Below are 13,335 nucleotides of genomic sequence, written 5' to 3' on the forward strand. Positions count from 1 at the left end.
TGAATCGTTTTAAATGAAACGTTTTAACGTACTGTATTTAGCATTATTATATTGCCTTCATTTTCATGTATATCATAAGAGGAAGAGGTATTTAAAAGATGTGCTGAATATAGTCTTTCTCGAACACTTTATTTTAGAGGTGAAACTAAGTATATAAACATATTATTTTAAAGTATGTAAGCACATCCTCCATTTCTTAAAAAAGAAAGCTTTTAGGAGAGAAAAGGGGAAAGTTCCAAATACTTGGTCAATATAGAAAATTAACATCGTAGTTGCCTATTTGATCATCACGGGGAAACGAATGAAGTGAATTTTTGGAGATATTTAATGCTTACAAGAAAATGGCTAGCTGATGGTGTTCGCTGAGAAATTGAAATAACTCTGAACGCAGTTTAGCGGATGGTAAACTATGCCTAAAAATAACATTGTAAGTGAAAGTTGACACAAGTAGAGAAGTAATAAGGGTTTGAAGTTTAGCATTGGAAGTACTTCAGAAACAGAACATTTATCCCAAGCTGTCGGCTATTCCTTACGCGTATCTAAATTGGTTAGGTTCAACTCTAAACTTTACTTCAACTTCATTTCCCTTCACGTCACACATACCTTCCCACTCATAATGTCCTACCTGATATTATGTAATTAATCTTGGGTAACCATTCTGTAAATAATGTCAATGTTTGCCAGCAAGCACCAGCGAACCACCTATTGATTAGGTTCGGCCTTACTTTCATTTCAATGCATATCCTAAGGTAGTAAAGGAGGATTATAAATTTATTCCACAAAATAGTGTCACAAAAATGACATCATAGGAAGATTAACTTAGGCATATAAGCTCTTCTTGAAAATGCGTGAATATATGCTCTATCGTTTTCGACTTATCCATCTCTAGCAGAGAGAGAGAGAGGGCAATTACTACAAAATCTTAATTTCCCGTTTTGTATTTATACCCTCCGCAAAAACGCTTAGAACCTTTTAATAAAAGCACAATAAATAGAGAAAAATCATATGAAAAGCTATTATTAACATATCACATAAACAGAAAATATATACGTTAGGATGCAATCATATTCCCTTTACTTTTGAGAAACATTTGAATGCACTTGGCCATGGAATCACTAAGACTTCGGAGATAAGTGATGCCCATGCCAATATACCAAATTTTCTTGAGTTCAGTTTAGAGGGTTTGTAGGTTCTGAAGCTTTTTCTGTTCCAAGAATATCTTCCTACGATGTCAGCAATTCTCGATTTACATCCAAACTATTCCCAAGCTACCCTAACATCTCGATATGTTGTTCCACAAGAAAATTTCATTTTTGCCTTTCGAAGAGGAGTGTTATCATGCATGAAAAGAATCGCACTCTTTGAGGTGGAGAATATCCATTAAATGGTCTATGAGAACGTTGATATGTCGTTCTCCGTTAATTGTCATTCTTTGTGGTAAGAAAAATAAACCTCCTCCGTCATTTCCAGCTGAACAACATCGTGGGAATCGTTTACTTCGGATCGTATCAACCTGAAGATGATGAACGTTGAAACTTATCAGTTCTCATTCGGAACAGTCGAAATGTTTTAGTTTTATCAGAAAACATAACTTCCCTTCACTCTGCTGATGTCCAGTGTGAGTATTTGTTGCGAAATCAAGACTTGATGCCATTGAGTAGATGCTTCTTAACAGTAGTATGACACGGCAAATTCAGGTACTTCTGCAAATGATGCTGAATGGTACGAACACTAACGTTTTCCATTAGACTCGGATGCATTTGTTTAAGTTGTGCCTCTGTCATATAAGGAAGGCTGGGATACACTGAAGAAAATACGCACAACGTTTACATAGTTCCTAAAGAAAATATTTTTCTATAAATGAAAACCTGCATCATGGTTAAGATTTTATTTTACTTCCTTATTTTTCATAGATTCTTTCAAACTCAATCAATAAGATTATTTTCAAAGATTGGAGGAAAACATATATCAAGTCTCGTTACAACTGAATAAGTTTTAACGGAAATATAGTGAAACAGGCAGACGGAAGGACATAGACGCAAATACTGGTTGAATCAATTATTAGACAATTGCCACTTTCGTTTCAATGTTAGTATATATTTAGTTTCGAATGTAAACTTATTTCCATATTTTAATAGAAGAAAGTCCAGAACACCCTTACTTCAGATCTAGAATCATACTTTTCGCCTGATAGTATTACCTTAGAAAAAATAAGAAATTGTCAAACAGCATGAAACCATATCTAAATCTCTAATAATACATTAAATATCTGTTTCTTTGGCGAAAAGGAAACAAGTGCACTCGAAGAAAATTTGAACAAAGATCAACTAATTTGTAAGTAAGAACGTTACCCAGTATATCATATGATTACGTGTTGCATTTCTGCTGTAAGCTAGAGACATAGAAGTGACTTACGTTTATGTTGTGTGGAACTAACAAATGAAAGTTTTTGTACTGTTTTTCTTGGTTTTTTATATTATTCGCATTATGTGATGTGTAAACTACATTTGCAAATGTAATATATTTTGTTATGCTATAAGGACCTACAAGTTTAAACATTTCAATAAGGTATATTGTATTATTAAGTGAACTAATTTTCTCGCAACTTCAATTGATTCAAAGGGACAAAGGATACTATTCTGCTAAAAACACGCATTTTTCTTCCGTGACTGGTAATACAAAACATTCTTGTTCCCGTGAATATATTGAAAAGGGCCTTCCTAGTGAGATAGTGAAATCGGCCCTTCATCCAAATTGGCTCGCTATTGAGCCAAAAGGTTAACCTCGACCTAAAACTACCTCCAAAAAATGTTGACCCCTATCCCCTACCCTTACCGAATTATCGTATTATACGTGCTCAAAATTGAATATAATTTTTTAAATTTTGGTGGGGGTAGTCAAAAAAGTTTGAAGGTTTCACAGATTGTACATACTATCTGGATGTAAATTTACAAGTTTTTTTTTTCAAAATCATGGATGCATATTTTCGTTATCGTTTTGTCTGTTAAAAATTTCAAAAAAATCTAGAGAGAATTTTGGAGAGATACATCGCTGATTTTTTGGTTAAAATGTCGTTCTACCTTTATGTACAACATATATTACAACGATAATATAAAATAATTAGTTCTTTTTATAATTAAATTTGAGCCATTAAAATAACACACACTTCGTGCCTTATATTGATTCCATTTATTTATATTATATTTTTTATTTGCCCCTGATAACATACTATCCAAAGCCTTATTATTTTAACATATGCATATCTTTTTTAAAAACAGTATCGACAATCGTATTATTTGAAACATTTCTTTCTCTTCTTCTGCACCCAGCCTAGTACATATTTCGAATAACTTATTGCCCAAATTTACAAGAAAATAATAATACAAGAAAATATACAAACGTACCGTTGTATATTATGGCGCCCGACGGACTTTTGTTTTTATTCATTAATTTCATAAAAAGAAAAATAATTCTGGACCGTTTACATATTCATGTTAATCATTCGTGTTTTCGAATGCACCTCATATACTCAAAAATTACAATTCATATAATTATACATACATATTATACTAAATTTTATAACAATATTATTACCATATTCATCATTATATTTATTTTAAACTTTATATCATATTTATCATCTTTATTCATTTCTACGATTCAACGACGATAAAGCACATTCGAGATTTGACTTACAAGTTATTTGGTTCCTTTTCGGGGCCATTACATGCTTGTTACAATCCAACCATTATCTATTTGGGCGATATGAAGAAGGTTTTGAAAAAGATGTCCATGTATGTGATATTCATATAGTTGTTCTTTGAACACAAAAATGATCGAATATAAGATTTAGTTAAACAAAATATAGATTAAGATTGAAATATCGATAATAATCAGAACATAAAATAATAACTAACATTTTATTAACATCATAACATGAATAATGTGATTGATATTGCATTTTGGCAATGATAAGGAAAAACACATAAATAGTGTGAAACACAAACGAATAATGCGATTGATATTTCATTTTGGCAATCGCAGGATACATAAATAGTATGAAACACAAATATTAAGTAATACATATACCATTAAGGCATTTGTAAACATAATTTGAGAAATTGCGATCATATACATGAAGTCAAGATTAAATAGCATAAAGTAAAATACAATAAACAGAGAAATCATAATGATAGTTAAAGCAAAATCCATTGAATACGATCTTTGCAAATATCGAAATTCCAGTCTAAGTTACATGGCCAACAAGTTCATTCAAGTCACATTGAAAGTCACAAATAGAAACACAGTATTGCGCATTACTTACTTCTTCAGTTCTTAGTTTCTTACGTTGAGAATTTTTGCCGTAATTCCTGCCTACTGAATAGCGTTTCTGACAAATCGTATTATTTCGGCTATGATTATATAGCATCACGTTACCGATAAAATTAGGTTCGGATGCACAATCACTATCACTGTTACTGTTACTACTTGGATTAGGTTTGGTTACATCACCGTTAAAATTAGGTTCAGTTCTTTTTCGCGTTACTAATGTCGAGATATCGTGTCTCTTAACATGTCTGTACTTCTTTCCACAATGCTCACGGTTCTTTGTCCTACCACGGGTTTTGTTTCTTGTGTGGTTAGATTCGGTTGCATCACCGGTACACATGGATTTGACATCATCTTGTACATTGAGATCACACTTCAATCTCACATGGTCACTTTGAACTTGATTTCGAAGGTTAGTTTGATTCAAGTTAGCACTGTATTGTACCATTGCTGGATTTTCAAAACTTTGCAAAGTCACACTTGAATGATGGAAACCAACGCACTGTATCACGCTCTGCGAAGACACCATCAGACCATTCGCCAACATCATTATGGTCTTTTCGTTGAATACACAATTCAACAGATTTAATTCATTCGATCCACCAACACAAGCAATGTTGGAAACACACGTCTTTCTACATTTCGCGAATATTGGGATCAACTTATCTCCTGCAACATGAACCACAGGATTAATATCATGTTGGATATGATGAGGATGATTATAACTTTGCGCATACTGATAACTACCAGAATCTTCATTACACACAATATCAGCAGAACAATTAAAAACATTTGAACGAAGAGAAAAGTTAGGATAATCTGGTCCAATCAGTACGGCAATATGCTTATACGAACTTTCAGCTAATCCTATCCAAAGTTCCTGCATTTGGACACACTTGCCATCATTGAGTTGCTGAATTTGCTTTAATTTTTCATCAAAATGTTGCTGCAATTGATCGAGCTTTTGGTCCAACTTTTCCACTTGCTGATTTACTCTATCAAATTGCTCGTTATAATGTTGAACTTGCTCCTGAGCTTGATGATATTGATCCTTGATCTGCTGAGATATCTTCTGAATTTGACGAGATTGATCCTTGATCTGTTGAGGTTGATCTTTGATTTGTTGAGGTTGATATTTGATCTGTTGAGATATCTCCCTTAGTATATCCATCATGTAGTTCAGAGAATTCATTATCGGAATATCGACCGATCCATTATCTGTAGTACTCATTTGGTTCAATGTTGTCCGTTTCTACTATACTTCGAAACGATACATACTCCGTCTCGGGTTTTCGGCACCATATACAACGATTAAATCATTTTATTCCTTCCATCCCGGGTTTCCCGCACCATATGCAACGGTTCTTAACACTGGTTCTTCCTTTTTGATTTTATATTTGAGCCCTTAAAATAACACACACTTCGTCCCTTATATTGATTCCATTTATTTATATTATAGTTTTTATTTGTCCCTGATAACATACTATACAAAGCCTTATTATTTTAACATATGAATATCTTTTTTTAAACATTATCAACAATCATGTTATTTGGAACATTTCTTTTTCTTCTTCTGCAGCCAGCCTAGTACATATTTCGAACATCTTATTGCCCAAAATTACAAGAAAATAATAGTACAAGAAAATATACAAACGTACCGTTGTAATATCTTTTTCGGGACCTGAAAGTAATGGCAACATTGTAAAAAAGAAATAAAACTGGAAACAAACGCGTTTTTCGCATAGTTTTCCCACCATTTTAGGGCTCTCAAGCTGAGGGCCCCTTTCAACAATCTTTGCCAGAGTTTACAATTTTCCTTTCTCTTGTGTTCCTTCCGCTTCTGTCGTTCTTCGGCACTTAGATTGTATCCATTTCGGAATAGAAACACCACATATATCTCAGTAACAGTGCTTCCACTTCAACCGACTCTTGCACAACGAAGTTACACACACCTCGCGTCGGCTCCTCGTATCTGTCAGTTCTTGCTTCACTTGCCGCACACAGTGGCGCTCTCTAAGGTAGCGCTCTCTAGCACGAGCTGTGTATAACTTTGTTGTGCAAGAGTCGGTTGAAGTGTAAGCACTGTTACGGAGATATATTTGGTGTTTCTATTTGAAAATGGACACAATCGAAGCAGCTCAAGAACGACAGAAGCGGAAGGGACACAAGAGAAAGGAAAATTTTGAACTTTGGTTAAAAATCATTTGAACGGGCCCTCACCTTAAGAGCTCTAAAATGGTAGAAAAACTGTGCGAAAAACGCGTTCGTTTTCAGTTATATTTCTTTTTTACAATGTCGCCATCACTTTCAGGCCCCGAAGAAATATATGTTGTACCTAATGGTAGAACAAATTAAATTAGCCACGTGTCTCCCCCCAATTTTTTCTATTTCTTTAAATTTGTAACACAAAAAAATAAAGAAAATACGCATCGATGGTTTTGAAAAAATATCACATTTACATGTAGATAGTATCTACAACCTATGAAACTTTAACAATTTTTCAACCACCCCCACCAAAATTAAAAATATTCAATTTTGAGCATTATGATACGATAATTCGGTAAGGGGAAGGGGGTCAAATTTTTTGGAGGTAGTTTTAGGTCAAGGATAATCTTTTGGGTCAATACCAATCATATTTGGATCAAGGGCCGATTCCACTCTCTTACTAGGAAAGTGCCTTTGGAAATATCCTTGCTCACTTGGTGTAATTAAGAAAGCAATATTAGGTTTTTGAAATTATATGTGAACAACTCTTAGAATACATGGATGTAATGTACCACTTTATTTTTTTGCAGGAAACACAACATGGCTCAATCGGAAGTAAACGTACAAGAATTGGACAACACTTGCAAATACAAGTAAAACATGCAACAGAAAGGAAAGATCTGGAACAGTCTGCTATACCGGTATGTAACCTAAAAGAATCATAAAAAGGAGTAATCTATATTTTCGAAATATTTAACTCATGCGTTATTTTTGAGTTCTTACAATGAGAAAATGAAACGCGTTAAAGATGGTGCAGTGGGGTAACCGTAAATAATAACATACATTAGTTGTTAAGAGAACTAGTGTTTTTCTCTACGTTTTTGGCTCGCCTATTCCTATTCGGCTAAAAGAGTATATTTACTCATCGGTAACTTTATTTAGTTTGTATACACACGAGCAAAAGTACATTCATGCTTCTAATTTTCACATCCTGCAGCCTAAGACAACAAACATTACAGTTACGTTTAGCTGGTTCAGAACTACATAAGGCGTTCTACAAATACACTAGTTTGTTCGAACATGTCACTGTAGCAAACTTCAAAAGTAGAAAAATATCCATGCCTCAGCGACGAATTAAAAATCAGGTACAAAATACCGTTCAGTATCTACAGAGCGATTGATGTTATGAGAAAGTCACAAAGAGATCTTATTTAACTTTATACATTCCAAGGAAAAATCAATGTTGGTCAAGCATTCATTTTATTTTACAGGTTATAGTATGTTGTAAAATTTCTTGATATTTTAAATTATTCCTTTCTACATTACCTTCGCTTTTGTCACTTTTCAGTTTGAATATATTTACTGAAACTTTATGAAAAATATCATGTCGTGGGGCTTTCATCTTTGTTTTGCAAGAATTTCGCTTATCCGCAGATCCACCATACTTTCCATTCTTTTAATGTATTATTGTTGTGTGACATTTATACATTAAAGCTATCAAAATATTTTTCGGTATTATATGATTATTTTCCAGTCTCCTTGGAAAATGCAATCGAAAAAAATACAACTTAAAAAGTAAAAACAAGCCATAGGAAATATGACATGTGTTTCAAATCAGAGACGGAGTGTATCAGTGTGTCGGTGGGTCAGTGGTTCAGGTGGACCAAGATTTTTGAGTGGGTCAGTGGACCATGGCTCCAAAGAACGTAACTCATTGCGACCCATCATCTACGTGACCCATAGTAACCCATTGTGACCCACCAGCCACGGTTACCTACTCTGACTCACCAACTCAGTCTGACCTACCGACCCACTCTGCTGAAGTGCATTGTAGACAGTGTCTTCTGAACACTGGTGAGTTTTCTATGTTTTACTTTCAAGGCTTCCATTTCTCTTCCTTTTTCATTTGTTTCTGTTTACTTACCTCAGATGGGTATATTTGAAAGATTTACATACAGATTTCCATAAAATTTGTACTGTAAGTGAAAAAAGAACTTCAGTCATTTTTGGACATTGATAGTTGTAATTTAATTACAGGAATATTGCATACTAAATGGCTTTGGAGACACACAGCCGGTAGTAATTAGAGGAGCTAACTACTGAAAAAATATATTTTTGAATCACTTGTAATATTTGAATTGTTATATAAAAATTGATTATAACTACTAACTATGTGTGCCAGTTCATCACGGCCAAATTACAAAGTCAAATGAAATGATTTTAGGTATATAGTAATTTCTTAATCCAAACTGGGATTATATCATATTCTAAGAGGATAGTGGAATCAGAATTTTGGGGAAGAATTGAGTATTTCACAAGCAGTTCAACTTAGGGAGCTGAAATTTAGTATATTAACTCTTTATTAAAATAAAGAGAACATGTTGTAACATTATTTCAAAGTTATCTTTTATAACGGATATACATTATATATATATGGAAAATTGGATATGTGTTGATAGGTAAAAGTAATCGAAAACGAACAATATTAGCTGAGAAACTATTATTATAAGAAAAACCAAAAATACAGTGCTTCACTTTATATATTCTCAATTATAATAATAATAGGCTGGCTGAAGTTTCTGTTCATTAGATGGAATGCTCCAGAGCACAAGACAGTCAACCCATAAAGTTGTGAGAAAAACAGACATAAAATTTGTACTGTAAACTTAATTATATGAAAATTTTAAGTTTGCACCGTACGCTTAAGGGGATCTTATACTTCTTCGCTTGGATTTCTAACTCTCCATTTGATAACACGTAAATTTTAATATGGCAATTTTTAACAAAGTATTGCAGGTAATGATTTGAAATTTTTAATAGAAATACACAAGACCCATATAAATCTAACCACGGTCTTCAATTTATGTTACATGCGTTAGATTAATTGCAATATATTCTTCAGTGAGTTTGGCAACAGAGAATAAAAAGTATGCTGTATACTGTATATGGATCAACTGTATGTAAATCTTTTTCCAGGTATTGAGAGCCCTCTGAACCTCTAGCACCTACTAGTCTTCGCGACACGTGGTAGTGATTTACGAGCGCTCCTGGCTAAAAACCAATGTTGTCTCTGCTACTTTCCTTCTAGTTTTCTTTCTTTCTTTCTTTCTTTCTTTTTCAAAAAAGTTTAAAACCTTACAATGGGTGAATCTTGCCACAAAAGCGAGATGTACCCATAGAAAGATTATTATTATTAATATTATTATTATTATTAATATTATTATTATTATTAATAATAATAATAAGGGAAAGGAATGAAGACGTACTAAAGGAAGCTAATGAAGGACAACAGATCATGAAGATAATACGAAAAAGAAGAAACAGCATGCTTGGCTATCTTATTCGACATTCTGATTGGATCACTGTGCTGATAGAGGGAAAGGCAGAAGAAAACCCAGGAAGTGGAAGACCAAGAATAGAAAAATGTACGTCCCACCGTTATGCCTGGTAGGTTAAAGGAGCTGGTGATGTTGAGAAATGAAGGAAATGGTGGAATGCGGAAAGTGAAAGAAAACGGGAGAGCCCCGAGAATACCCCCATACACGATGTTTGTCCTCCACTAAGTTCACTTGGTACGAGCTGAGATAGAACCAAGAACGCCATGCATTAGAGGTGAACGCTCTACCACTCACCCACCGCGGCCTGACCAAGGATAAAATATCAAGATGCACTTACGTAGAAGAGACCTTATCAAATTATAAAACAGCTCTCCCAAGGGAGAGAAAACTTTTTAATTTTCCTTCTTGCCCACCAACCTATGATTGAAGGAGGAAGTTTATTATTATTATTATTATTATTATTATTATTATTATTATTATTATTATTATTATTATTATTATTATTATTATTATTATTATTACCGATAATGTCATTCTGGGTTTCCTCCTATAAAAATATAAACACTATTTCCAACTATTTCTTACTTTTTACAAATTGCTCTAATTCAATATTGACATAAATTGTAGTAGTTTTCAAGCTATGGCTCACTCACCACTGTTTAACATTAAATTTAAGATGCCTCGATATATTTGCATAAGTTTATCATTTCTAAAATAAATATTACGCAGAAGGTCTACTCAAATGAATATAAGTTTATCTGACATTAGTATATTACGCATATCTTTCGTAATTTGCATTACTCACATTACCCCAGAGAACGAACAAATTTTAGGGTTCTGGTTTGAACTTCCCTTACAATAATAAGCAAATATACGGGAAACAAATTTACCATTATTGACGATGCGGAAAGGAGGAGATTTTCTGAACTAGAAACGAATGTGTGCAGGTACAGAGTAGAGGTCTGCACGGGCCGGAATTTTTAGATTTAAATTTAAAACGTGAGACCCGACACGACTCCGAAATATGTCTTAGCGTTTAGTCCCAAGCCCGGACTGAGCTCTATAATAATCAAATTAGCCCGAATTACAGAGACTTAATAATTAATGCAAAATTGTACTTTTATTTACGGCGATTCGAGGTTCACATTTAAGTTGTGTTTTAAAGGTTCTCCAGAAAGAACGGTGCAATTTGTATCATTTTACAGTATAGCTAGGCCCGAAAAGTCCGAGAAATATGGTTGTATATTTAAAAATTCACAGCCGGAGCCGGGGCTGGGCCCGAAGTGATAGATGCTTTGTAGGCCCGAGCCCTGCCCGCGGACTTGGCCCGAGCCCGTGTAGACCTCTAGTGCAGAGGCGTCTTAAGTGGTGGGCGTCTGCGCAGGGCCTTGCATTTTTAGGCACCTGGCAAAGACCAACGAGCCTGAAACGATTTGGCACTCACTTTTGTCGATGCAACAATAGAAACAAATACGAATTCGGACTTATTTACAGAAAAAAATACATAAGGCTTCAAACGAACTTTTCATCTATTCGTAGATATTAAATCGCTCGCATAGGCGACAGGCGGCGAGTCTATTTTAAGATTGCAATAATGAATGTGTATAAGTATTTATCGTTGAGATGAATTGTTTTCGATAAAGTTTATTATAATTGGCAATGGTATGGTCAAAATCAATACTGGATAGTGAAAGTGTACGTGTAAAGATTAATATGGAACAGAGAAATAAAAGAGAACTTATTCAGAAGTGAATTGGGTGGAGAGGGGAGTACAATGCTGTAACACTTGAAATACGTCTTGATCTGTAAACATTCTTCAACAAACTTTTCTTATTAGATTACGCAATTTCTAGTTTCTTACTCCGATTATTCAAAGTATTCAAATGTTATCGGAGGGTGTGACCGCTCCTCCCTTTAATCCGTCCGTTGTGTCATTCTGATCTTAGTTTTTGCTTTTCGCTAGAAATTCACAATGCTTACAAAAACAAGTTTTCTTCTTGTGACTGTAGGGGGTGAAAGAAACAAACCGTGAAAAAAAGAAAGAAGTGGTTTTGGGCTCTTCTAGTCCAGACCATTCTAACCACTGAGAAGTGGGAATCACATGATTTTTCTGGTAAGAGCGTTCTTTTAAAAGCTGCAAGTCAGCCCTTTCCTACTTTTTATGCTTTGGTGACAAACTTACTGAAGAATATGTTGCAATTAATCTAACGCATGTAATGTAAAATGGAAAAACCGTGGTTGGATTTATATGTGTCTTGTGTATTTCTATTAAAAATTTCAAGCCATTACCTGCAATACTTTGTTAGAAATTACCATATCAAAATTTACGTTATCAAATGGAGAGTTAGAAACCTAAGCGAAGAGGTATAAGATCGCCTTAATTATATAGAAAATTTTACATCTTTTTCTTTTACAATGATCTACTTACCTTGAATTAGGACTTTCAATTTTCATTTTTTAAACTAAAAAGTGTCGGTAGTTCAACAAGGAATTATTTATATGATGTTAATTTAATAGAAATTCATCATAATTTGGCCCACGACAAACACTTTATAATTTTATATCGTAAAAGTCAGATGCACCATTATTGTAACTGAGCGGTGCTTGGGCGACTGACTGGAAATTCAAACTCCGATTAGTGAGAATTTTCACGCCTTGTTCTATTATAAGTGTAAACTCTTGAGAGAAGGGCGTAGATTATGGATCAGAATTGATGACGATGAGTTTGGGTGAGTCGGAGCGGGTCACAGTGGGAAAGAATGGTTCATGGCGGGTCGGAGTCTGTGATGATGAGTAGTGCGTAAGAGTGTGTCAATATGGGCGGTGGGTCTTGGATCGTTTTTATTGACACGCGCCATCTGTTTCAAATATGACAAATAATAAAAATGTATATCTTTGACATGCCTTGCTCTTACTATAAGTAATATTTCAATAAGATCAATTTCCACTCACTCTTTTTTTTTTTTATTAATATGTGCATGATTCTTGCATCTCATCTCCAGGTGGAAAACTTTGAGCAAATAGAATTGACCATTCACCTTCTGTGCAGCCATTATTTTATGCGAAGAGGATTTCACCTGGTGTGGAATCGAACCCAGATTTTCCATTTGGAAGTCCAGCACGATACCGATACTCTACAGATTACTCTACCCAAATCTTGTTTAACAAATGGTGCCGCAAAACTGGGCAAATATTTATTTTCACTATAGGACAAGGAAAGGAGTGTTAGCAACTAAAGATCATAAAAAAATATCTCAGGATAACAATGACTTACCAACCTTAGAATCATATCCATAGGGCATAAGTTAGCTTCAACGATATCTTTTGAGGACATTGTAAAACCGTTTGCAACCAAGAAAAGCTCGCAAAATTAAATTTTAGTTCCAACGTTTTGTGGTTGCATGTAACTTTCATCGACTTAAAAGTAAGAGTATAATACTCGAGACAACAGCTTGATTGTTTC

At 34.2% G+C, this 13,335-nt stretch overlaps 1 protein-coding gene across 2 annotated transcripts in view; it reads left to right on the forward strand.

Moving 5' to 3' along the window:
• Positions 1 to 13,335, forward strand: part of LOC145663012 (caspase-2-like) — a 114,155-nt gene that overhangs the window by 23,457 nt on the left and 77,363 nt on the right. For both annotated transcript variants that reach the window (XM_081729140.1, XM_081729141.1), the window contains exon 4: positions 7,125 to 7,235. In XM_081729140.1, the coding sequence (XP_081585266.1) occupies positions 7,125 to 7,235 (111 nt within the window). The remainder of the gene's footprint in view (positions 1 to 7,124; positions 7,236 to 13,335) is intronic.

The sequence above is a fragment of the Thermobia domestica genome, chromosome 10, assembly GCF_964235325.1.
Source record: "Thermobia domestica chromosome 10, izTheDome1.hap1.1, whole genome shotgun sequence".
Taxonomy (NCBI): Eukaryota; Metazoa; Arthropoda; class Insecta; order Zygentoma; family Lepismatidae; genus Thermobia; species Thermobia domestica.